At 45.6% G+C, this 27,657-nt stretch overlaps 1 protein-coding gene across 1 annotated transcript; it reads left to right on the top strand.

Moving 5' to 3' along the window:
• The first annotated feature begins 1,735 nt into the window (after positions 1–1,735).
• LOC132775610 (guanylyl cyclase-activating protein 1-like) lies at positions 1,736–26,292 on the top strand. The gene is made up of 4 exons (XM_067469401.1): positions 1,736–2,321; positions 9,804–9,953; positions 20,626–20,716; positions 23,894–26,292. The coding sequence occupies exons 1-4, from the start codon at positions 2,127–2,129 to the stop codon at positions 24,025–24,027; spliced, it is 570 nt and encodes a 189-aa protein (XP_067325502.1). The 5' UTR covers positions 1,736–2,126; the 3' UTR covers positions 24,028–26,292.
• The last annotated feature ends 1,365 nt before the right edge of the window (positions 26,293–27,657 follow it).

Here is a 27,657-nt window from a genome sequence, read left to right as displayed (position 1 = left end):
GGATGAGCTGGAGATGTCTCTGCCTTGGTTCTTTCACTATTGGCTGCTACTTCCCGGCGGATGTCAGGTGGTGCAATACCGGCTAGACAGTGTAATTTCTCCGGTGGTGTAGGGCGCAGACACCCCCTGATAATGTGGCATGTCTCATTAAGAGCCACATCCACTGTTTTAGCGTGGTGAGATGTGTTCCACACTGGGTATCCGTACTCAGCAGCAGAGTAGCACAGCGCAAGGGCAGATGTCTTCACTGTGTCTGGTTGTGATCCCCAGGTTGTGCCAGTCAGCTTTCGTATGATGTTGTTTCTAGCACCCACTTTTTGCTTGCTGTTCAGGCAGTGCTTCTTGTAGGTCAGAGCACGGTCCAAAGTGACTCCCAGGTATTTGGGTGCGTACTCTTCACTATTTTATCGAGATTGATCCTTGCTCTCCTCCCAAGAAAGTAACGTCTTCTGATTTCCTGGCTGCACTCTTCGTCTCCAGTCATCTTTGCACCTAGAAATGGCAGGGGGTTGGACTGGATGGCCCATGACGTCTCTTCCAACTCTTTGATTCTATGATTCTATGAAATACAAAGTCTTTCACTGCCTCTACGTTTTCTCCCTCTATTTGTGAGTTGTCAACCAGTCTGGTTGCCATCACCGTGTTTGAGGACTGAGACATCCGTAGTAGGGACACTAATGCCTGTCCTGCACCATTAACTCTGCTGGATTGGCCAGGTTGTCCGGATGCCCAACCACCATCTCCCAAAGCAGTTACTCTACTCCAAACTCAAGAATGGAAAACGGAATGTTGGACAGGAAAAAAGATTGAAAAAAGATGGGCTCGAAGCCAACCTTAAAAACTCTGGCATTGATACTGAGAACTGGGAAGCCCTGGCCCTTGAGCACTCTAACTGGAGGTCAGCTGTGACCAGCAGTGCTGTAGAATTTGAATAGGCACGAATAGAGAGCAAAAGAGAGAAAGGAAGAGGCACCAAGTCAACCCTGACTGAGACCACCTTCCATCTGGAAAGCGATGCCCTCACTGCGGGCGAACATGCAGGTCAAGAATAGCCCCACAGCCACCTATGGACCCACCGCCAGGACACCCAACTTATCGAACTCTTTCATGGCCAGAATCACTGGGTTGTTGTAGGTTTTTTTGGGCTATATGGCCATGGTCTAGAGGCATTCTCTCCTGACGTTTCACCTGCATCTATGGCAAGCTTCCTCAGAGGTAGTGAGGTCTGTTGGTAGATGCAGGCGAAACGTCAGGAGAGAATGCCTCTAGACCATGGCCATATAGCCCAAAAAAACGTACAACAACCCAGTGATTCTGGCCATGAAAGCCTTCGACAAGTTGGACAAAAAACCTACAACAACCCCTTGGAGGACAATCTTACTCGGACAGTGAGGTATTGCCTAAGTAAGTAAGTAAGTAAGTAAGTAAGTACTGATATGCTGCTTTTGCTCTCTACAGAATGTGGACAATCTCTCCAAAAGGCTTCTTATGACTTCTTATTATTGTCATTGTTGCTGTTATCCTCATCATGCTTTCCTCTCAAAAACTATACAAATTATAACGTGACATGTAAACATTGACATGGAATCAAGGCATAGAATGGTCAGCGGGTGGTCTCAAAATATCCCCAAGAGGTCATGGTGAGTCATTGGGGACAGGCTTCCTCCCTCTTTCTCCTCCGTTGCTTTCAGAGAGCCTTAAGCGCGGTCATTTCTGGGTGATGTAACAGTTCAGTCCAGAGAATGGCCCCAGCTCTGCCTGCCACGCAAGCCCTGGACGGAAATAGCCATCGCATGCGGAGGAAAACAATGTCTGGAGCCCTCCGAGGTCGGCTTTTGGTGCCAATCGGCGCTTAACCCGCTCACCCTTTGTGGTGTTTTGCTCCCCAAAATAACAGGGCTGCTCTCCTGGGATTAGCCTCCCTCCTGCTTTCCATTCCCTCTTTATATCGTTGAAGCCGCTCAGGCCGCTCAATGGGTCTCAGGCCAGATTAAGGGGATTGTAATTGGCTCAAGGAAGCCGCCCGCCTCCAGCTCCACAGGCTGGGACCCAGTGGAAGAAGGCAGCGGAGGACCAGTCCAGGCAGGAGCTGGTACGGAAGGCAGAGCTCCCTCGCACCCGGGGACATGGGGAACGAAAACAGCACCTTGGACGACCTGCAGACCTTGGAGATCCACCACTGGTACAAGAAGTTCATGTCCGAATGCCCCTCCGGGCAGCTGACCGAACACGAGTTCAAGCACTTCTTCGGGCTCCGAGGTCTGGACCCTGAAGCCAACAAGTACATTGAGCAGATGTTCCACACCTTCGACATGAACAAGGTAAGCAGATAATAAGGCTCCTCCAGCGAAACCAGTTCAGTCCTCAAAGGTTCAATGGTTGGTTCCAAAAGTGAGGGCAGATCTGGACACCAACTGGGTGGTACCTTCAATAGAACTATTGCATTGGAAGGGAGTACGTGAGAGTGCTCTGAATGCAATTTTCCTGCTTCTTGGCCAAGGATTGGACTGGACTGTCCACCAGTTCTCTTCCAATTCTATGATTCTGTGATCATCTAGCTTCTGCAGAACATAGAATCATAGAATCCTAGAGTTGGAAGAGACCTGGTGGGCCATCCAGTCCAACCCCATTCTGCCAAGAAGCAGGAATATTGCATTCTTACTTACTTTACTTAGGCGATCCCTCGCTTTCCGAGGAGGAGTGTCTTCCAACATTCTTGTGGGTCCGTATGTGGCTGTGGAGCCCTATTCTTGACCTGCATGTTCTCCCGCAGTGAGGGCATTGGTTTCCAGGTGGAAGGCGGTCTCGGCCGGGGTTGGCTTGACGCGCCTTCCTCTTGGCACGTTTCTCTTTTTCACCCTCCACTCGTGCCTCCTCAAATTCTGCAGCACTGCTGGTCACAGCTGACCTCCAGCTGGAGCGGTCAAGAGCGAGGGCTTCCCAGTTCTCAGTGTCTATGCCAGAGTTTTTAAGGTTGGCTTTGAGCCCATCTTTCAATCTCTTTTCTTGCCCTCCAACATTCCGTTTTCCGTTCTTGAGTTCGGAGTAGAGCAGCTGCTTTGGGAGACGGTGGTCAGGCATCCGGACAACATGGCTGGTCCAGCGGAGTTGGTGGCGGAGGAGCATAGCTTCAGTGCTGGTGGTCTTTGCTTCTTCCATCACGCTGACGTTTGTCGACTTGTCTTCCCAAGATATTTGCAGGATTTTCCAGAGGCAGCGCTGATGGAATCTTTCCAGGAGTTGCATGTGACGTCTGTAGACAGTCCACGTCTCACAGGCATAAAGCAGGGTTGGGAGGACAATAGCTTTTTAAACAAGCGCCTTGGTCTCCGTATGGATGTCCCGGTCCTCAAACACTCTCTGCTTCATTCGGAAAAATGCTGCGCTTGCAGAGCTCAGGCGGTGTTGTATTTCGGTGTCGATGTTGACTTTGGTGGAGAGGTGGCTGCCAAGGGAGCGGAAATGGTCATCATTTTCTAATGTTACACCATTAAGCTGTATCTCTGGCATTGGGGAGGGGATGGCTGGTGCCTGCTGGAAAAGCACCTTGGTTTTCTCAATGTTCTATCAGTGGTAGGAATACTCAAGATGCCCAAATGTGAACATTGGTGGAATTTGGGGAAACTAGAATCTTGACATTTGGGAGTTGTAGCTGCTGGGATTTATAGTTCACCTACAATCAAAGAGCACTCTGAACCCCACCACTGATAGAATTGGGCCAGACTTGAGCTCCTTGAGCTCCCTTTCAACACAATGCAGTTCTAGTTAAGGTGCCATCAAAAGCTCCCATTGATGGTCCTCCAAAGCTAGATGGTCGCCTCTAACTTGGATGTTTGTAGCTCCGACTGTGAGAGGGGTGGCTTAAAACATCCCAACCAAATGAAGTCAACCACCCTAGCTGTCCCCTTCCACACCTTGCTGTGGTCCACTTTGGTGGTCATGGGGGTTCTGTGTGGGACGGCTAGTGTGTGTGTATATATATATATATATATATATGTGTGTGTGTGTGTGTGTGTGTGTGTGTATGAAGTGTGTGTATGTGTATATATATTTATGACTTTAAAAATGTCCCTGTTCCATCTTACATACAAATTCAACTTAAGAACAAACCTACAGAACTTCTCTTGTTTGTAACTTGGGGACTGCCTGCAGACCCATTCAATCAGCTGCGGAAAGGAGAGTCAAATGCGAAATTCACACTGTATGAGGGATATCTGGATAGTAAGGTTACAAGGCACATAGCTTTCGCATGGAATTTTCTTGGGGGAAGTTGGTATCACTACTGTGTAGCGGGAAGCCAGTAAGAAGCGAATGAGCAGTGCCAGTCGTCAGTAGCTCACCAACTCTCCAATTGTGAAGTTCTTTGCGCTGTAATGCGCTACCTAAATGCTAAGGGCATTTCGAGCTACAATACGCTACCTAAATGCTAAGGGCATGAACACCGCTGCAATTAATTGAAAAATCTTTTCAGTTTATGGAGAGAATGTAAGGTCAAGACAGCATGTGACAAAATGGGTATGGAATATATTGTGAGACCAGGAAGAAACTTTGCAGAGCCATCCAAAACAAACGTTGTGGGCTACTGATGGCGGGAGTCTGTCTCCTTCATGACAATGTGCATCCGCACACCTCTCATGCAACACAAGAATGGTTGACTTCATCTGGTTGGGATGTTTTATTCCCCCTTCTCACAGTTGGAGCTACAAACATCCAACTTACAAACAACTGTATTAGAGGCGACCATCTAGCTTTGGAGGACCATCGATGGGAGCTTTTGATGGCACCTTAAATAGAACTACATTGTGTTGAAAGGGAGCCTAAGGAGCCTCTAGTCCAACTCTCAGCCAAATAGGAATCCACAGTTATTGCCTCTCCAAACAATCTTAATCAATGGGTTGTTGTAGGTTTTCCAGGCTATATGACCATGTTCTAGAGGCATTTTCTCCTGACGTTTCGCCTGCATCTATGGCAAGCATCCTCAGAGGTTGTGAGGTCTGTTGGAAGTAGGAAAATGGGTTTATATATCTGTGGAAAGACCAGGGTGGGACAAAGGACTCTTGTCCACTGGAGCTAGGTGTGAATGTTTCAACTGACCACCTTGATTAGCATTTAATGGCTTGGAAGTGCCTGGGGGAATCTTTCTTTGAGAGGTGATTTGATGTGCCTGATTATTTATTATTATTGATCTTAATCAATCTTGGCTATAGATGTGGGCAAAACGTCAAGAGAGAATGCTGCTGGAACAGGGCCACAGCAACTCACCAACACTCACAGCGACTCACCCAAAGTCTCCCCTATGGATTTCCATGGTCACGAAGGGATTCAATACCCAAACCAATACCCAAGCCAATAATGTCAATAGCAGCCCCTTCAAATATTGGAATATTAGTGATATCACATCTTTTCTGAGTCTTCTGCTCTTCTCCAGGCTCAACGTGTGCAACTCTATTAACCATAAGTCTTTCAAGATCGGTCTCCTGGCGGTGGATCCCTAGGTGACTGTGGAGCCCTATTCTTGACCTGCATGTTCTCCCACAGTGAGGGCATCGGTTTCCAGGTGGAAGGCAGTCCTGGTCGGGGTTGGTTTGATACGCCTTCCTCTTGGGATATTTCTCTCTTTCGCCCTCTTCAAATTCTACAGCACTGCTGGTCACAGCTGACTTCCAGCTGGAGTGCTCAAGGGCCAGGGCTTCCCAGTTCTAAGTGTCTATGCCAGAGTTTCGACCCCATCTTTCAATCTCTTTTCCTGCCCACCAACATTCCCTTTTCCCTTCTTGATTTGGGAGTAACTGATTTGGGAGACGGTGGTCGGGCATCTGGACAACGTGGCCAGTCCAGCGGAGTTGGTGGCGGAGGAGCATCGCTTCAGTGCTGGTGGTCTTTGCTTCTTCCAGCATGACAACACTTGTCAGCTTGTCTTCCCAAGAGATTTGCAGGATTTTTTGGAGGCAATACTGATGGAATTGTTCCAGGAGTTGCATCTGATGTCTATAGACAGTCCACGTTTCACAGGCGTATAGCAGGGTTGGGAGGACAATAGCTTTATGAACAAGCCCCTTGGTCTCCCTATGGATGTCCCGGTCCTCAAACACTCTCTGCTTCATTCAGAAAAAAAGCTGCACTCGCAGAGCTCAGATAGTGTTGCATTTCAGTCTCAATGTTGACATCTGTAGACAGTCCACGTTTCGCAGGCGTATAGCAGGGTTGGGAGGACAATAGCTTTATGAACAAGCCCCTTGGTCTCCCTACGGATGTCCCGGTCCTCAAACACTCTCTGCTTCATTCAGAAAAAAAGCTGCACTCGCAGAGCTCAGGTAGTGTTGCATTTCAGTCTCAATGTTGACGTCTGTAGACAGTCCACGTTTCGCAGGCATATAACAGGGTTGGGAGGACAATGGCTTTATAAACAAACACCTACGGATATCCCAGCCCTCAAACACTCTCTGCTTCATTCAGAAAAAAGCTGCACTCGCAGAGCTCAGGTGGTGTTGCACTTCAGTCTCAATGTTGACGTCTGTAGACAGTCCACATTTCGCAGGCGTATAGCAGGGTTGGGAGGGGAATGGCTTTATGAACAAACACCTACGGATGTCCCAGCCCTCAAACACTCTCTGCTTCATTCAGAAAAAAAGCTGCACTTGCAGAGCTCAGGTGGTGTTGCATTTCAGTCTCAATGTTGACGTATGTAGACAGTCCACGTTTCACAGGCATATAACAGGGTTGGGAGGACAATGGCTTTATAAACGAACACCTACGGATGTCCCACCCCTCAAACACACTCTGCTTCATTCAGAAAAAAAGCTGCACTCGCAGAGCTCAGACAGTTTTGTATGTTGCAAACTGGAGCACGTGTTCTGCACAGAAATTCCCCCTTTTCATAGTTTATTTGAGTCAAGACAGTAAATAAAGAACACCACTCAGAAACAGGGGAACTCCAGGCAGGAAATAACCAAGGGCCAGTTAACACCTCTCAACCAAAGGATGCCTCCACAACAACCATGCTACCTCTATGCAGTCACCCTCACTCATTGACTTTGTAGCTTCAGGGCTACTCAATGCTATTCAAGTTGGTCAATTGCAACATTTGCACTTGCCTCAGACAGACAAGGGTTCTTTCTCCCGCCCTATACATTATTCCACAGTGTATAATCAAGTGCCAGTGAACACCACCCAAGAAGAGGGTGCCTCCAGGCAACAACAGCCAGGCTACCTCTATGCAGATACCCTCACTAATTGACTTTGAAGCTGCAAGGCTACTCAGTGCAAATCAAGCTTGCTAATTGCAACATTGGCACTTTCTTCAAACAGACAAGGGTTCTTTTTCCCACCCTGGACATTATGTATACACTCCACTTGCCTCTCCGTGAACAGACCTCTGAGGATGCTTGCCATAGATACAGGTGAAATGTCAGGAGAGGATGCTGCTGGAACACATTGGCCATACTGTCCAAAAAACTCACAGCAACCCAGCCTGGCCTTTGTTCACTTTGAATTGTTTATTCCTTGGAGACCTCCTTAGCCTGGGTGGCGTTCACTAGCCCTTGATTGTTTGCTGTCTGGAGACTTCCTGTCCCTGGGTGGTGTTCATTGCTTCCTCTCTTGATTCTGGTGATTTTTCTGACTGAATTATTCTATTCCCAAAGGCCATAAGGTGTGTTTCCGTGGATGAGTGAGGGTTCGAACCCAGGACCCCATAGCATTGAGCCACGGATGTTCAAGTGGGGCTGAACTGCATTAATTCCAAGGTGTAGATGCCCCCTGGGCATGGATCACCTGTGTGACTCAGCAGTCCCACCTGCCGAAAATCCAGTCTGAAGAAGCACCTGTTGCCTCTGTGCGTGCCATTGGCCAGCAAAGCCCTTAAACGGCCAGCGCTTTGGCACGCAAAGGTAGCTCCTCCTTACCTGTGATGCCACCTGCTCCAAACCAGGTGTATGCCTGGGAGGAAGATTAACACTTAGGCATGGCTTGGGTAAGAGCTGCTTGGCGACAGACTTTACCTCGATGGGAATTAAATGGAGCCTTTTCCTTCCCTGTGAGTTTTAATGCAGAGGCTGGATGGCCATCTGTTGGGGAGGCTTTGATTGTGCTTTTCCTGCCTGACAGAAATGGGATGGACTGGATGGCCTTTGGGGGTCCCTTCCAACTCTATTGGGAGTTGAGCCTCCGGTGGCGCAGTGGGTTAAACCCCTGTGCCGGCAGGTCGCAGGTTCAAATCCGGGGAGAGGTGGATGAGCTCCCTCTGTCAGCTCCAGCTCCTCATGCAGGGACATGAGAGAAGCCTCCCACAAGGATGATAAAAACATCAAATCATTCGGGCGTCCCCTGGGCAACGTCCTTGCAGACGGCCAATTCTCTCACACCAGAAGCGACTTGCAGTTTCTCAAGTCGCTCCTGACATGACAAAAAAAATATTGGAGTTGTGGTTGTTGGGATTTATAGTTCACCTACAATCAAAGAGCATTCTGAACTCCACCAACGACTGAATTGGACCAAACTTGGCATACAGAACTCCCTTGACCAAGAGAAAATACTGGAAGAGCTTGGTGGGCATTGACCTTGCGTTTTGGAGTTGTAGTTCACCTATATCCAGAGAGCATGTGAACACTGGTGGAGTTTGGGGAAAACAGACCTTGACATTTGGGAGTTGTAGTTGCTGGGATTTATAGTTCACCTACAATCAAAGAGCATTCACCAACAATGAAATTGAAACAAACTTGGTACACAGAACTCCCATGACCAACAGAAAATACTGGAAGGGCTTGGTGGGCATTGACCTTGAGTTTTGGAGTTGTAGTTCACCTACATCCAAAGAGCATTGTGGACTCAAACAATGATGGGTCTGGACCAAACTTGGCACGAATACTCAATATGCCCCAATGTGAACACTGGTGGAGTTTGGGGAAAATAGACCTTGACATTTGGGAGTTGTAGTTGCTGGGATTTATAGTTCACCTACAATCAAAGAGCATTCACCAACAATGAAATGGAAACAAACTTGGCACACAGAACTCCCATGATCAACAGAAAACACTAGAAGGGTTTGGTGGGCATTGACCTTGAGTTTTGGAGTTGTAGTTCACCTACATCCAGAGACTACTGTGGAGTCAAACAATGATGGATCTGGACCAAACTTGGCATGGATACTCACTATGCCCAAATGTAAACACTGGTGAAGTTTGGAGAAAACAGACCTTGACGTTTGGGAGTTGTAGTTGCTGGGATTTATAGTTCACCTACAATCAAAGAGCATTCATCAACAATGAAATTGAAACAAACTTGGCACACAGAACTCCCATGACCAATGTAAAATACTGGAAGGCTTTGGTGGGCATTGACCTTGAGTTTGGGAATTGTAGTTCACTTACATCCAGAGAGCACTGTGGACTCAAACAATGATGGATCTGGACCAAACTTGGCATGGATACTCACTATACCCAAATGTAAACACTGGTGAAGTTTGGAGAAAATAGACCTCGACATTTGGGAGTGGTAGTTGCTGGGATTTATAGTTCACCAACAATCAAAGAATATTCTGAACCCCAGCAATGATGAAATAGTTTTGGCCTCTCTAATCTGTTTCAACTCTCTAATCTGTTGAGGTCCTTTTGGATCCTGATCCTTTCCTCTGGAGGCTTTGCTCTCCCTCCTCATTTGGTTTTATCTGCAAAAGATGTATTTCTCCTTCAAATCTGCAGGGAGAAAAGGATAGAGATTTGCAAGGATGGAGATGCAGCCCAGGTGTGGCTGGACTGCATCTCCCATCACTGATGCACCACGTTTCCTCCCCTTTAACTCCGCAGGACGGCTACATCGACTTCATGGAGTACGTGGCGGCCCTCAGCCTGATCCTGAAGGGCAAGATGGAGCAGAAGCTGCGGTGGTACTTCAAGCTCTACGACGTGGACGGCAACGGGTGCATCGACCGCAGTGAGCTCCTCAACATCATCCAGGTGAGGAGGGTGCTTTGAGGATCTAAATGGGGTTGGACCAGATGACCTTTGGTTTCCCCTTCCAAACTTTGGAATATAGACTGTCTGAGAGGCTTTGGAGCAGAGTTTGAGGGCATTGAGTGTGTCTTCCCGCGTGATAGAATGGGCTTGGTCTGGATGATCTCTTGAATCATAGAATCCTAGAATCCTAGAATCAAAGAGTTGGAAGAGACCTCATGGGTCATCCAGTCCAACCCCATTCTGCCAAGAAGCAGGAATATTGCATTCAAATCACCCCTGACAGATGGCCATCCAGCCCATTTAAAAGCTTCCAAAGAAGGAGCCTCCACCACCACACTCCGGGGCAGAGAGTTCCACTGCTGAACGGCTCTCACAGTCAGGAAGTTCTTCCTCATGTTCAGGTGGAATCTCCTCTCTTGTAGTTTGAAGCCATTGTTCCATTGCGTCCTAGTCTCCAGGGAAGCAGAACACAATCTTGCTCCCTCCTCCTCCCCGTGGCTTCCTCTCACATATTTATACATGGCTCTCATATCTCCTCTCAGCCTTCTCTTCCTTAGGCTAAACATGCCCAGCTCCTTAAGCCGCTCCTCATAGGGCTTGTTCTCCAGACCCCTGATCTGCTCCCTCCTCCCCGTGGCTTCCTCTCACATATTTATACATGGCTATCATATCTCCTCTCAGCCTTCTCTTCTTCAGGCTAAACATGCCCAGCTCCTTAAGCCGCTCCTCATAGGGCTTGTTCTCCAGACCCCTGATCTGCTCCCTCCTCCCTGTGGCTTCCTCTCACATATTTATACATGGCTCTCATATCTCATCTCATCCTTCTCTTCTTCAGGCTAAACATGCCCAGCTCCTTAAGCCGCTCCTCATAGGGCTTGTTCTCCAGACCCTTGAGGTACCTTCCAATTAATTCGAAAACATTGCATTGTTTTATTTCTAAGGAGACGAGTTCATTGATCAAATTCTGCAAAGTTTTGCAAAGTTTGATCAGCCATTTGTTTACAGATGCAACAATATGTGATCGGAGGTGACCGCCCCCCCTTCCAGGGCTCTGTAAAATATAGCTCAAAATCAAGGAATTCATAGTTTTGCCAAGGACACCAGGCTGAATTGATCCCATAATTCCCTCCTGTTTTTATGAAACTTGGGGGGGGGGTGCTGATGTGACTTCCCCTTAGACCCTGCATGATTCCCCCTTTTCCTATGAACTCTGTGTATGCTCCCTTGCCCCATTCCTCATTCCATGTATGCATGTATGTATGTCTATATAAGAAAATACGAAGGAAAACAACCTTTTCATGAACCAGCAACTCATGGCTCTTGGCGTTTCCAAATTCTTCGAGTCAATAATCCCCTAACAAAGGATTTCACCAAGCCTATTTGCATGGACAATAAGTAAATGGCTCTGTCTGACCGGACCTCAGAGGGTAATAGCCAGGCCATCCAGAATGATGGGGTCTATGGACACTTTGGATCACCCAACACAAAGGGCATCGCTACATCTGCGAGGGACCTGGGATTTGTCATCCGCCTTCCTGCTGGGCCACATCCTGATCTCCCGAAACTAGCATCTACTTCACTTCACTTCACTTCACTTTATTTCTTAATTAGCCGCTCTCCACCAAGGTGCTCCGAGCGACTTACAATTTAAAATAGCATTTACACAATATAAAAACTATCAACATAAAAACATACAACAGTGACTATTTGGTAAATTAGATCTGATCACTTTACTTAAATGCACAACTAAACAGCGAAGTCTTGAGTGCCTTTACAAAAGGTCGCAACTCCCACATTGCTCTAACGTATGGAGGCAATGAGTTCCACAGAATTGGAGCATCGGTCGAAAAAGCTCTACGATGCTTGGTAGCTCCCTAGGGCCCGGGATGTATAGGAGATTTTCCTGGGTGGATCGAGGTAACCACTGATGGGGAAAAGGAATGAGGCGGTCCCTAAGATATCAAGGTCCTTGGCCATTTTGAGCTCTCAATGTCAGGATCAGTATCTTGTAAGAGATCCGATGCTCTCTTGGTAGCCAATGCAGTTGTTGCAGAATTGGTGTGATATGGGATCTTATAGATGTTCCCGCTAGCAGCCTGGCTGCTGCATCCGAATCTTCTGGGTCGTTGACTTCGGAAAGCCGGCATAGAAGGCGTTGCAATAGTCCAACCTCGTGGTGACTGTGGTGTGGATTACTGTTGCCAATGCTTCTACCGAAAGGTAGGATGCCAATTTCCTTGCCTGGCCAAGATGAGAAAAGGCCTGCTTCCTTATGGCCGTGATCTGGGCCTCCGTCGTCAGCGGTGAGTCCAACACAACCCCTTTAAGGCTTTGAACAGTGGCAGGCGGAACCAGAGCTTCCCCATCGAAATCAGGCAGAGACGGGATTAATTCTGGCAGCTGGCCGGGCCAGAGGATCTCAGTTTTTGCAGGATTCACTTCGAGTCTGCTCGCTCGCAGCCAACTCATCACGGCATCCAAACACAGCCTAAAGTTCTCAGGAATCGTGGTGGTTGTCCCAAGTTCGAGACGCAAGAGTAGTTGGGTATCATCTGCATACTGGTAGCACTCTAGGCCAAAGCTCCACACCAGTCCAGCAAGTGGCCCGACGTAGATGTGAAATAACAGGGGCGAGAGGATGGCACCCTGGTGAACTCCACATAAAGGCAGAAGCTCTCAGAGCTTTGGCCTCATCACTCCACCCTCTGTCTCCAGTCCCGGAGGAACGTATTGAACCATTTCAGGGCTAAACCTTTTACACCAGACATCATCAATGAACTCCATATCACAGGATAGTGTGACAAAGGACCTGGCCTCTCGGGGCTAGATAAGAATATTAATTCAAGGAATCAAATAATAACCTTGGCCAGGCTTGAGAGCCTAAAGCTATCGCCCAGCCATTTGGCAAAAACTGGCCATTCTTAATCCAGTCAACTAGACATTTCTTGATTGTTTCTCTGTTGCCCGCCTCCTTTCCATATCATTAGCTGGGTGGCCAAAAGCAGGGCCAGAACCCTCATTGGGTCTCCTCCTGGCTTGTTGATGTCATAGGCAATCATAACAAAGTATTGTCGAAGGCTTTCATGGCCAGAATCACTCAGTTCTTGTGGGTTTTTTCGGGCTATATGGCCATGTTCTAGAGGCATTTCTCCTGACGTTTCGCCTGCATCTATGGCAAGCATCTCACCTCTGAGGATGCTTGCCATAGATGCAGGCGAAACGTCAGGAGAAATGCCTCTAGAACATGGCCCTATAGCCCGAAAAAACCCACAAGAACTGAGTGATTCTGGCCATGAAAGCCTTCGACAATAAATCATAACAAAGCCAGCTCAAGGTGGGGTGGGCATGAATCTGAATCTGAAGGCTATATATTTTGTATCTGTGCCCATAGGGTTATGTCAATTTGTTGGCAGGCTACTGCAATCGTCATCATTTCCAGCCGGAATGAAATAAACATCTCGGTAGATTTCTCTTCTACTTGGTGAGATTTATTCTGGAATACTGGCTTCTTTTTCTCACCAGACTAAACCCACAATGGCTTGGATCTCACTATCCACAGCCCTTTTAAATTGCTCAACAACAAGGAGGGCTTTGATTGTGTCTTCCCACAGTCCTTGTTGATAATATCATTTACCAGTCCCTTCCAGAGCCGGTTCCTATTTGGTTTTATACCAACGAAAGCCTTTGTTTCCCTCCATTGCTTCAGCAGAGGAGGCATTTCAACAAATAGAAACAAAACGCCTTGCAAAGAGCTATTCCTGGCTTGCTTTCCCCATCTTCTGCCTGTTAATATCTTACCCTTTCTGTTGGACCTTGTCCCTCAAATAAATGCCCATGATCTGAGTCAACTTGCACTTCTTGGTTGTAGAAATCATTGAACTGGAAGGGGACCCCAAAGGTCATCTAGACCAAACACCCCAACCAATGCAAGGGAAATCCCTATCCCAATCACTATCTCACACATGCTAGAAAACTTCTAATGAAACCTTCCTTGGGTATCTTTTATCATTGGGAAGATGTTCTGGATATATATATATATATTCAGATATATAACTCCTTTCTTGCCACTTGAATCCATTGGCTTGGGTTCCATCCTCCGGAGAAGCAGGAAACGAGGTTTCTTCACAATGGGATAATTTGGAAAGAAGTGCCAGGAAATTCTGGGATTTGCAGTTCAGGGGTTCCTAAGAATTGCATTGAGCCCTTGGTCATATCCACTGTAGTTCCCCAACCAAACTACAAATCCCGAAGTCCTATAATATTATAGGGACCTGGGGAAGTACATTAGCTTGGAACGTCAATGGCTCCTGGATCCTTCTGCATCCTTTTGTTTTCTACTGTTGGTGTTGTTGTTGTTGTTGTTTGCTTATGCTCCATTGTGTTATAGTGTTCATATATAGTTATTACTCTTCTATAGTAACCAATAAGCAAAGGAACTGGCAAAATGCAATACGATCCCTGTATCTGCAGGACCGGTATCCACAAATATGTCCTCTGTAGTCATTTTCTAAGTTCTCCAGCACTACTCTATTCTATAGTATGCTTACACACACACACACACACACATATACACACATACACAATTCATATATCTGCATACATGTAAATGTAAATATGTATATATACACATGTGTAGGTCCTCCAGCACCACTCTATAACATAATACACACACACACACACAATTCATATATATATATATATATATATATATATATATATATCTGCATACATGTATATGTATATATGTATATATGCAGGTGTGAAGGTCCTCCAGCACCACTCTATAACATAATACACACACACACATATATACACGCACATATATACACACACACATACAAACACACACACACACATAGTATATGTATGTATATATGTACACACAAACACATATTTTTAGGATTATGTTATAGAGTTGTGCTGGACACACATACACACTGTGTGTGTGTATGAATTGTGGGGATATATAGCATTATGCATATTATATATATATATATATATATATATATAATGCATAATGCTATTTGTGGGTTACGTACCTGATTACATGTATGTATATGTATATGTATGTGTATATATATATATATATATATATATATATATATATAATGCATAATGCTATTTGTGGGTTACGTATCTGATTACATGTATATGTACATGTATTTGTGGGTTACGTACCTGATTACATGTGTGTGTGTGTGTGTGTATATATATATATATATATATATATGAATTGTGTGTGTGTGTGTATTATGTTATAGGGTGCAGTGTTCCTTCATGCACAAAAGCGTGTAAGATATGGTATGTAAAGGTGTCCTTCATGCTTTGTGTATAAGGTGTATATGAAACATGAATGACTATCGTATTGAGAATTGGGTCCCGTTGCATGCATATGCATGTGCAAATATTCCAAAATGCTTCTGGTTCCAAGCATTTTGGATAAAGGAGATTATTATTATTATTATTATCGTCACTTTTATTCTGCCCTTTTCAGCCCAAAGGCGACTCAAGGCAGCGTTCAGACTGGCAACAATTAGACACCACAACATACATCCACATAGCAGTTAAAAACAATTGAGTCACATCATAAAATCCATATAAACACCATTAAAACTATAAAAATCAGTGTCTTCCAGTTCAACTCCTTATCCATTTGCATTGTTCAAGTCGTTCCGTGCCTGTAGATTCAGGCTATGTCATGACATGAAAATGGTTGGCAACGTTTTGGCTGGTGTAACAAGCAGCGTTACGTAAGCGGGTGCACTTTGCAACAGATTGCATAAGGCCGGCAATTCCAAGGGATGTGGCGGTTGCGCAAGAAGCGAGTGCGAGGCACCGTGTACCATAACCGAGGATAGCGACTAATTAACATTAATTACATTGATGCTTTGGTTGTTGTTCTGTCGCCACTGGACCTGAAATGAAGTGCCTTTAAGAGAGGATGTATGGCTTGGATCCAGCGGGAAGCCAGGGGGCCCGAAAAGAAGCCTTTAGAGAAATTTCCCTTATTAAACAGTCTTTTTGAGGCTTGAGCTTAAATATAACAGTCTTTTATTGATAGAATCATAGAATCATAGAATCATAGAATCAAAGAGTTGGAAGAGACCTCCTGGGCCATCCAGTCCAACCCCATTCTGCCAAGAAGCAGGAATATTGCATTCAAATCACCCCTGACAAATGGCCATCCAGCCTCTGCTTAAAAGCTTCCAAAGAAGGAGCCTCCACTACACTCCGGGGCAGAGAGTTCCACTGCTGAACGGCTCTCACAGTCAGGAAGTTCTTCCTAATGTTCAGATGGAATCTCCTCTCTGAAGCCATTGTTCCAATGCGTCATTGTTCCAATGCGTCTCCAAGGAAGCAGAAAACAAGCTTGCTCCCTCCTCCTCCCTGTGGCTTCCTCTCACATATTTATACATGGCTATCATATCTCCTCTCAGCCGTCTCTTCTTCAGGCTAAACATGCCCAGTTCCCTAAGCCGCTCCTCATAGGGCTTGTTCTCCAGACCCTTGATCATTTTAGTCGCCCTCCTCTGGACACATTCCTGTTTGATGAACAAACAGGAATTGTAAAACTTTCTTAACAATCTCTTGGCTCTTGCAATCTTGTTCACAGGGAACAGGCACTATCTTCAAAAACCTTGTTTAAAGGAAAATTCCCTTTTCTAGCTACTCCCAGGCTGCTGTGAACCTAAACCTTATTGATGTGGATTCACTACCGGGCTGAACTACATCTCAATGCCGAGCGAACCTATCAAAAGGCTTGTAATCACTTAGCTGCTTTGATGGTTAGAGCTGTGATTCCCTCCGGAATTCCTCAGGGCTGTAAGGCTGTTTCCCCGGAACCTTTGGGAATCTTCAGAGGCTCTCAAGACTGTTCTCCCCCGGAAAGTCTTAAGGGACTAAGCCTTTGCACAGGAGGACGTCTGTATACATCCTCTGCATAGACTTCCTTTTTGAGACTAACTGAAAAATGGCCTCTTCCCTCCAAAAAACAGAGAGGGGCGGGACCAGGGATTCTAACTATAATAGACAGGTAGCTTGCCCTATGATTGCAAACTATAACAGGAAGCCACCCTGCTGCAAAATCCCAAGCCTGGGATTGCAAACCAACATTTAATTCAAAGCAAATAAAATTGGAGCTCCTGGTACACCTGTTCCAGAACAGTTGTAGCTGGGTGGGCACCTTCGAGTTGTTTTCTGACTTACGGTGAACTGAAGGCCTATTTATCCCAGGGTCAAATCCTTCCAAGGGATGTGGCGGTTGCACAAGACGCGAGTGCAAGGCTTTTTGCATGGTCAGGTTAGATAACCTCTGAGGACCCTTTCCAATGGATAGTGCCCAGTAACTTTATATTGCTTTTGCACTGATGTAACTTTCCCATTCTGCTCACTTTCAAAACACTGAATGCACGTATCTAAATCAAATGCTTGATTTTGCATTGGGTTGGAAAGGGCCCCGAACGTCATCTAGTCCAACTCCAAAGTGCCCTTGAAAGGTGACTATGAAGACGCCTATCTCTCATTTGTGTCCGTTCATTTAATCTTGGTGGAATTGCACCCGGCCTAATAGATTAGATCAGATTACATTAGATTAGATTTATTAGTCTTGTCCTGCTTTCCCGTCCCTTAAATGCGCAAAGCCGCTTAACTGAATTAAAAGAATCACCTGATGGATCCAAACAGTGTCTAGACACAGCCAAGGACCGGGCAGGCCGAGGCCCAAATATTGCAATATTCTTCCAAGCTTTGTGTTTGTATTTATTCGTTGCACACCAGGACAGGAAAAGCCCTCTGACTTTAAAGACCACACCATTGGATGGAAAACAATCCTTTTATTGAAGATGATTAAAAAGCAATAAGTTAAAAAAACACTGTAAATAAATAGGTAAATCAAATTAGGTAGGAAGATAAGCAGGAACAAAGTAGTCCAGGGTAATAGTCCAGCGAAGTGCATAAAAACAAAGGCAAAATTTCCCAAATAAAATGCAAGGAATCAGGAAACATGAACCCAAGGCATGAATATAGAACATAAAATCCAAGAATCAAAACCATGAAACAAGGCACTTAAAATATGAATTTCCCAAACGAAACTTCCATGAGCAAGAACGAGATCTTGACTTGATTCCAAACGATGCTTCATCTGACTACACATCCTGTACTTGGGACTTTTATCTCCTCGTCAGCTAAGTCTTTTGTTGTTCATTCGTTCAGTCGTCTCCGACTCTTCGTGACCTCATGGACCAGCCCACGCCAGAGCTCCCTGTCGGCCGTCACCACCCCCAGCTCCTTCAAGGTCAGTCCAGTCACTTCAAGGATGCCATCCATCCATCTTGCCCTTGGTCGCCCCCTCTTCCTTTTGCCTTCCACTTTCCCCAGCATCATTGTCTTCTCTAGGCTTGGCTGTCTCCTCATGATGTGGCCAAAGGACTTCAAGCTAAGTCTCTAGCATTCAGAAATTGGTTTCGTTTTAATTGAGAATTTCTTATCTTTTTCTCTTGGAGCCTGGCAGAATGCCGAAGCCACTGTTCGGCTCTCCTGTTTTGACTAATCTCCTCACGTCTATCTATTTGCTTAATGGCACCGGGATTGTGGCGCAGCTGACTGAGTGTCAGCTGCATTAAGATCACTCTGACCAAAAGGTCATGAGTTCGAAGTCAGCCCGGGTTGGCGTGGGTTTCCAACCAATTGTGTGTAGCCTGTTGTCGACCTTTGAACCCAAAAGACAGTTGCATCTGTCAAGTAGGAAAACAAGGTACCACCTTAAAGTGTGGGGAGGCGAAATTAACTGATTTATGAGGCCATAAAGAAGACTCCAGCAAAGCATTCCAGCGGGGAAGCATGCGGGGAATGCAGAAGTGCTTAATCAGCGTCACAGATGGACAGTGAAAGCGACAGCTTCCCTGGCAGCCAGAAAAAGTTCAATAGCCTCTGTCTATGTCTGTATATGTTTGTATGTCAAAAATTGGCATTGAATGTTTGCCATATATGTGTACACTGTAATCCGCCCTAAGTCCCCTGCGGGGTGAGAAGAAGGGCGGAATATAAAAACTGTAAATAAAATCAATAATATTATTATTTGTTTGCTCATTAATTTCTGCAGCTGGGCCAGGTGCCAAACTGTTTTCATGTTCCCTAACATGGGAACTCTCTGATAACAATTCAGAGAGCACACCATCATTCCACGCCCCTCAGGGACATTCTCATGGGAAACTACACTTTGCACAGGGATCTCCTGGTCATTCTCTGCATCAAGATCACTGACCAAACCATTGCCGTCTTGAAACTCATCTTGAAACTCATCGACATCACTCCCCACATGCAAAGCACCCTGATTCTGGAACACAATCACAGGCTGAGCAACATTATTTATATATCTTAACTCCAGGTGCATCTACGTTGTACGTTGATTGCAGTTTGACACCACTTCAACTGCCACCGTTCAATGCTATGGACTCCGGGATATGTAGTTCGGAGCTCTTTGGCAAAGTAGGCTAAAATGCCTTTGCAAAACCACAACTCATGGAGCCAGGGCAGTTAAAGTGGTGTCAAACTGTTGGGGTTCAGCCTGGGTGTGAACCTGAACCTGATTCTCTGATTGTATTTCCTGATGCCAATGTAGATGTCAATGTGAATTCTGAGGCCAACATAGATGATGATGGTTTGAGTAGTGAAAATCCCACAGCCTTGGAAAGTGAAAGTCATGAGAACATGCATTCCAAGCCGAGCGGAGATGTTTCACTCCCTTTTCCTCCCAGTCTTAGTTCTCCAGAGAATCTGACACCTGGTCTGCCTAATGAGGATAGGCGGGGGCAGATTTGGCAGAGCCGGGGAGAAGCTCAAAGTTTACGTAGGTCAGCTAGATTGAGAGAAATGCAAACAAAAACCTCAGGCGTGTCTCGTAATAGATTTCTCTCCCTTAAATATGCTTGGCCTGAATGCCAGTTCAGACCAGGCATTGTTCCAGATTCACGTGCAAGCTTTTGCAGGTCTCCTGATTCACGTGGCCTTGTTCCTCGGAGGTTTTCTAGTTCTTCCAAGTACGGTTAGTGGATTGCTAACAGGTTCCAGGATTCAGCAGTTTTGCTGCGGGTTTTATGATCTTGTTTATGGACATTTCTTGTTGCTGATTTTTACTGTGGCTTTTTACATATTTTTGCATATTTCCTCTATTTTGTATTCATCTTTCATCAATAAAAAGGATTGTTTTTCCTGAAGTGAAGTGTGGTGGATTGTTGTCTGAGGGTCCAGTTTCCTGCTCTGGGTTGCAACACAAACTGCATTAATTCCGCAATCTAGATGCACCCGAGATTCTAGATTGGAAGCTCTGGACCTTGCCTTTCTTCTGCGGAGGAAAACGAATCCTTGCAAATTTGCCCTCCAGCTTAAGTGTTGTTTTGCAAAAGTAAACGCTGAGTCTGCACCACAAGCTTTTTGGTTTTGCTCCGTAGCTTCCCAGAAAGAGACCTCGGTCATCAAAAAGGTCAAAAGTCAGTGTTTGCAGAAAATGCCGTTCGTTTCCCTTGTTGTTTAAAATGGACTAAATTGCTCAATCTATTTGCTGGCTTTTGCAATTGTTGTGCACGATGGAGTTTCTGTTGGCCTGCGATCTGTTTTGGTTCCTTCTAGGAAAGTTGGGTGATGATTAATCCGGATGAATAATTGTCTTTTGCAGGCCATCCGTGCCATCAATGGCTGCAACCACGAGACCAGCGCCGAGGAGTTCACCAACCGTGTCTTCGACCGGATCGATGTCAACGGAGACGGTGAGGCCCCTTGCGCAAGATACTCACACCTACACACCTTGTGTTGTGCTCTTTGGGTGGTGGGCATCCATTGCTTCCCACCCTGTCCGGCTCCAAGGTCATTGAAGGAAGACAACAGCTGATCTACACTGACCACTTAGGTCGGTTTGGAACCGGTTTGGAAGGAACCATTTTTGCTGTGCATAAACTCGTAGGATCCCAGTTATTATTATTATTATTATTATTATTATTATTATTATTATTTAATAATAATAATAATAATAATAATAGAATAATATAATCTTAGAACTGGAATGACCTCAGGGGTCATCCAGTCCAACTCCATTCTGCCAGGCAGGAAGACACAATCAAAGCCCTCCTGTCAGATGGCCATCCAGTCTTGGCTTGATGATGATGATGATGATGATGAACATGAGGAAGAACTTCCTGACTGTGAGAGCCATTCAGCAGTGGAACTCTCTGCCCCGGAGTGTGGTGGAGGCTCCTTCTTTGGAAGCTTTTAAGCAGAGGCTGGATGGCCATCTGTCAAGGGTGATTTGAATGCAATATTCCTGCTTCTTGGCAGAATGGGGTTGGACTGGATGATGGCCCAGGAGGTCTCTTCCAACTCTTGGATTCTATGGTTCTATGATGATATAATATTAGAGCTGGAATGGCCTCAGGGGCCATCCAGTCCAACCCCCTTCTTCCAGGCAGGAAGACACAATTAAAGCCCTCCCAGCAGATGGCCATCCAGTCTCGACTTAATAATAATAATAATAATAGCAATAGTAGTAGTAGTAGTAATAAGAGTAATAATAATAATATAGTCTTCGAGCTGAAATTAATCCAAGGGCCATCCAGTCCAACCCCATTCTGCCATAAAGACACAATCAAAGCCCTCCTGTCAGATGGCCATCCAGTCTCGGTAATAATAATAATAATAATAATAATAATAATAATAATAATAATATTAAAGCTCAAATAACCTCAGGGGCCATCCAGTCCAACTCCATTCCGCCAGACAGGAAGACACAATTAAAGCCCTCCTGTCAGATGGCCATCGAGTCTTGGCTTAATAACAATAGTAATAGCAATTGCAGCAGCAGCAGCAGTAGTAGTAGTAATAATAATAATAATAATAATATAGTCTTCGAGCTGAAATTAATCCAAGGGCCATCCAGTCCAACCCCATTCTGCCATAAAGACACAATCAAAGCCCTCCTGTCAGATGGCCATCCAGTCTCGGTATAAATAATAATAATAATAATAATAATAATAATAATAATAATAATATAAAATATAATATTAGAGCTCAAATGACCTCAGGGGCCATCCAGTCCAACTCCATTCTGCCAGACAGGAAGACACAATTAAAACCTTCCCAATAGATGGCCAATATTTTAAATCCATAAATCCCTTCTGGTCGTGCTCCAAAAATGCCGTTTCCGCCCCCAAAGGGGCCCCAAAAGCTTCCAAATGTGACTCCCAGTCTCTGAAAAGCTGGTTCCAGTTGATGTCGATACCACTGTTGGTTTGGACCCAAAAGTGTCAGGGAGAAGTCTCTATTAATCCTTTGTCTTCCCATTTTTCAGCTCTATTTAAAACATGCTTTCATACATTGGGGTGGCATGCTTGCTCTCTAAACTGCAGAATCTCAGGTCTCCATAGGATGCAATGGAATCGTTGTTCTGCAAGAGTCCCAGGACTTTTAAGGCAGTGTTTCTCCACCTTCCTAATGCTGCGACCCCTTAATCCACTTCCTCATGTTGTGTTGACCCACAACCATAACATTATTTGTGTTGCTACTTCACAACTGTAATTTTGCTACTGTTCTGAATCATCATGTAAATATCTGATATGCAGGATGGATTTTCATTCACCTGACCAAAATTGGCACAAATCCCAATATGCCCAAATTTGGTGGGGTTGCACGGGGATTTGTAATTGCTGGGATTTGTAGTTCACCTAAAATCAAAGCTCATTCTTTCTTCCACCAATGATGGAATTGAACCAAACTTGGCCCACAGACCTCTCATGACCAACCGAAAATACTGGAAGGGTTGGCTGGGCATTGACGTTGAGTTTTGGAGTTGTAGTTCACCTACATCCAGAGAGCACTGTGGACTCAAACAATGATGGATCTGGAGCAAACTTGTCAGAAATACTAAATATGCCCAAATATGAACACTGGTGGAGTTTGGGCAAAATAGACCTTGACATTTGGGAGTTATAGTTTCTGGGATTTATAGTTCACCTCAAATCACAGAGCATTCTTTTCCCACACCAGCAATGGAATTGAACCAAACTTGACCCACAGATCTCCCATGACCAACTAAAAATATTCAAAGGGTTTGGTGGGCATTGGCCTTGAGTTTTGGAGTTGTAGTTCACCTATATCCAGAGAGCACTGTGGACTCAAACAATGATGGATCTGGACCAAACTTGGCACAAATATTCAATGTGCCCAAATATGAAGAATGGTGGAGTTTGGGAAAAATAGACCTTGACATTTGGGAGTTGTAGTTCATAGAATCATAGAATCATAGAATCAAAGAGTTGGAAGAGACCTCCTGGGCCATCCAGTCCAACCCCATTCTGCCAAGAAGCAGGAATATTGCATTCAAATCACCCTTGACAGATGGCCATCCAGCCTCTGCTTAAAAGCTTCCAAAGAAGGAGCCTCCACCACACTCCAGGGCAGAGAGTTCCACTGCTGAACGGCTCTCACAGTCAGGAAGTTCTTCCTCATGTTCAGATGGAATCTCCTCTCTTGTAGTTTGAAGCCATTGTTCCATTGCGTCCTAGTCTCCAAGGAAGCAGAAAACAAGCTTGCTCCCTCCTCCTCCCTGTGGCTTCCTCTCACATATTTATACATAGTTGCTGGGATGTATAGTTCACCTAAATCAAAGAGCATTCTGAACCCCACCAATGATAGAATTGGTTCAAACTTCTCACACAGAACCCCCATGAACAGCACAAAACACTGTGTTTTCTGGTGGTCTTTGGCGACCCTTCTGACACCCCCTTGCGACCCCCCCAGGGGGTCCTGACCCCCAGGTTGAGAAAAGCAGTTTTAAAGGGTCCTCCTTCCTATGCTCTCTGATGTGCAAAAGGACAGGCGCCTTTCCTTCTCGCTCTCAAAAGATGGATCCTCTTCCCTTTCGCTCAATGCTCTTCTCTCCTCTCTTCCTTCAGGTGAACTCTCGCTGGATGAGTTTGTGGAAGGTGCCCGGAAAGACGAGGAATTCATGGAGGTGATGATGAAGAGCTTGGACCTGGACCACATCGTCTCCATGATCAACAGCAGCAGCCGGCGCAACAGCGTCTAGGAGCGGACCCGGTTGGGGATGGTGGGAGATACATAGGGAAGCGTCTCTGTGTGGGGTGGGCTTCCAAGGAGAAGGAAATGCGGAGACGCCAAGGCGGACCCGGGCAGAGCGAAACCCGCAATTGCGATACAACTAACTGCTTTCTCCCAAGATCTGGACTCGGAGCCCTTGACTTGGAGGACAAGACACCCTTCACATGACAGGCGCTTCCCACTCTCTTTGTGATATTTGCACATTCTATTTGCACATGCTGTACATGCTATTTGCCCACGCTGTGCGCAATAGGATTTCCTAAATGGGGAAGAACGGCTTTTAGATGTCTTTGGGGAAATGCGCGAAAAACCCCCGGGAGATTGTGGGTGGCATTTCAAGCCGTAAGTTCATCTAGAACCAGGACAGTCGTAGTTAGGGCTGGCTTGCAATGTGCCGCTCTTAAGTATGGCTCCCTTTCTTTAATGCTATGTCTCCCGGGAAACTTTGGACATTATCGCACGATGGTTAGAAAATGGGTCCAACTGTTGCAAGGTTGGAGAAGTCCTTGATTTCCCCTCTCCACATGGCATCCCTATTTCTCCCTAAGTGTCCCTGCCACTAAGTGACTCCTCCTGGCCTACACACTGGAATATTGTAACTACTTACTGGTTTGAAAGCAATCGCTATTCCCTCCTGTGTGCATTTGTGCTATTGCACACTCATTCTTTGCATTGCACCCTCCTCTCCTGGTCCTCCATTTTTCTGTTTTATCTTCCTCAAAGTAAAATAGGAACATATCAATAACTTACCAGTTCACTATTTCACCCTGTTTCACAATTGTGCTATTGTACACTCATTCTTTGCGTTGCACCCTCCTCTCCTGGTTCTCTATTTTTCTGTTTTATCTCCCTCAAAGAAAAATGGGAACATATCAATAACTTACCAGTTCACTATTGCACCCTGTTGCACATTGTGCTATTTCACGGTCATTCTCTGCATTTCACCCTCCTCTCCTGGTCCTCTATTTTTCTGTTTTATCTCCCCCGAAAAAAATATCAATAATTTACCAGTTCACTATCACACCCTGTTACACAATTGTGCTATTTCACACTCATGTTTTGCGTTGCACCCTCCTCTCTTGGCCCTCTTTTTCTGTTTTATCTCCCTTGAAGAAAAATAGGAACATATCAATAACTTACCAGTTCACTATTGCACTCTGTTTCACAATTGTGCTATTGCACACTCATTCTTTGCTTTGCACTCTCCTCTCCTGGTCCTCTATTTTCCGGTTTTATCTCCCTCAAAGAAAAATAGGAACATATCAATAACTTACCAGTTCATTATTGCACCCTGTTTCACAATTGTGCTATTTCACACTCATTCTTTGCTTTGCACCCTCTTCTCCTGAGCCTACGTTTTTCTGTTTTATATTCCCTGAAGCAAATGGGAACATGTCAATAACTTATCAGTTCACTACCGCACCCTGTTGCACGATTATGCTATTACACACTCATCTTTGCTTTGCATTATTCTCACCTGGTTCTTTGTTTTTCTGTTTTATCTTCCCTGAAGTAAACGGGAACATATAAAAAAACTTATCACTTTGCTATCCTGCTATTGTGCAATTGTGCTATTTAACACCAGAGCTTGGCTTTGCATGGTTCTCACTTTATCCTCTATTTTCTTATTTCGCATCCTATCTTCCCTGAAGCAAATGGGAACAGACCAATGACTTACCAATTTGAAGACAATCATTATCTCATGGGTGTGCAATTTCACTATTGCACTCTCATTCTTTGCTTTGCTTCTCTTTCAGTCTTCTTGTTTCTGTTTTATCTTTTATCTCTCTTGAAGCAAATGAGAAAACACCAACAACGTACAAGTTTGCAAACAATTATTATCCCACGTGTATGCTATTGCACCATTGCACACTCATTCTTCGCTTTGCCTCTCCTCTGCCAGCCCTTGATTTCCCCATTTCCATTCTTATATCCTTTGAAGCAGCAATGGGACAGACACAACATCATGCGAAAAGTGACAGGCATAGATCATAGAATCATAGAATCATAGAATCAAAGAGTTGGAAGAGACCTCATGGGCCATCCAGTCCAACCCCCTGCCAAGAAGCAGGAATATTGCATTGGTCCTGCTGTCCTTGCGCTTTGACGGCCTCCCGGGATAAATTCCTTTGCGCGCACCTTTGAGCCCAATGGAGAGAAAACCTTTGGATACAAGACTTTGGTTGATTTAATGCTCTTTGTACATTTTGCAATTAAAACCACAAAAAACCAAGACCCTGATTGTTTGTGTTTTTTTCTGGCTTGAGAACAGTTCTGTGTAAAAGGAATCTGGGAGTCTTAGGAGAGCGGACACTCAGCATGAGTCAAGCTAAATAGGCCAATGCGGTTCTAGGCTGCGTCCCTAGGAGACTAGTGTCAAGACCGAGACTAGGACATGATGGAGCAACGGATCCAAACTCCCGGAGGAAATTCCACAGGAAGAATCTCCCGAGAGTAAGAGTTGTTTGATGGTAGACGATGTTGCAGCTGGGAGTCTGGTGGAGTCTCCTTCTCTGGAGGCTTTTCACTGTTCATCTATTGGGAGGACTTTGGTTGTGTCTTCCTTTACTGCAGAAGGGGGTTGAGCTGGATGGCCTTTAGAGGCTCCTTTCAACTCTAGGATTCTATAAGTTGTGAGGTTTGGAAGATTTGAAGTGTTCAATGTATTGTCGAAGGCTTTCATGGCCGGGATCACTGGGTTGTTGTAGGTTTTTCCGGGCTATATGGCCATGTTCTGGAGGCAATTTTTCTCCTGACGTTTCGCCTGCATCTATGGCAAGCATCCTCAGAGGTAGTGAGGTCTGTTGGAATTAGGAAAAATGGGTTTATATATCTGTGGAATGGCCAGGGTGGGACAAAGGACTCTTGTCTGCTGGGGCTAGCTGTGAATGTTTCAACTGACTGCCTTGATTAACATTTGATGGCCTGGCAGTGACTGGAGTCAAGACATAAGACAGTGCATAATAACAATATTTAAAGCTAAAAATGATATCCTCTCATTCACGTACTTATCCGTTCCATCGTCTTGGGCCGTTCCTGGGTCATTTTGCAATTCAAGTTTGTCTATTTATTCGGAGGTTCCAAATGCTTGCTCGAAGAGCCAAGTTTTTACTCTTTTCCGAAAGGTCGGGAGGGAGGGAGCTGATCTAATGTCCCTAGGTAGGGAGTTCCACAGCCGAGGGGCCACCACAGAGAAGGCCCTGTCTCTTGTCCCCGCCAGACATGCTTGCGAAGCAGGCGGTATCAAGAGCAGGGCCTCCCCAGACGATCTCAAATTCCTGGAGGGTTGGTAGGAAGAGGTGCGTTCGGATAGATAAGCTAGACCGGAACCGTTTAGGGCTTTATAGGCTAAAGCCAGCACTTTAAATGGAGCCCGGTAGCAAACTGGCAGCCAGTGGAGCTGGTTCAGCAGAGTTGTATGCTCCCTGAGCGCCGCTCCTGTTAGCAACCTGGCTGCTGCACGTTGGACCATCTGGAGCTTCCGGGCCGTCTTCAAAGGCAACCCCACGTAGAACGCGTTGCAGTAATCTATACGGGATGTAACCAGAGCATGGACTACCGTGGCCAAGCTTACAGCAAGCAGTAGGTGAAGTGTTGT

The sequence above is a fragment of the Anolis sagrei genome, chromosome 5, assembly GCF_037176765.1.
Source record: "Anolis sagrei isolate rAnoSag1 chromosome 5, rAnoSag1.mat, whole genome shotgun sequence".
NCBI classification, from domain to species: Eukaryota; Metazoa; Chordata; class Lepidosauria; order Squamata; family Dactyloidae; genus Anolis; species Anolis sagrei.
The sequence above is the reverse complement of the archived record's forward strand: the minus strand, read 5'-3'. Positions and strand labels throughout refer to the sequence as shown.

What these genes read in the sequence shown, in the direction of transcription:
- LOC132775610 (XM_067469401.1), top strand. Translation starts at nt 2,127, where the DNA reads ATGGGGAACGAAAACAGCACCTTGGACGACCTGCAGACCTTGGAGATC. An exon ending in ACACCTTCGACATGAACAAG is followed by an intron (nt 2,322 to 9,803) that starts GTAAGCAGATAA and finishes TTAACTCCGCAG; the next exon opens with GACGGCTACATCGACTTCAT. An exon ending in AGCTCCTCAACATCATCCAG is followed by an intron (nt 9,954 to 20,625) that starts GTGAGGAGGGTG and finishes TGTCTTTTGCAG; the next exon opens with GCCATCCGTGCCATCAATGG.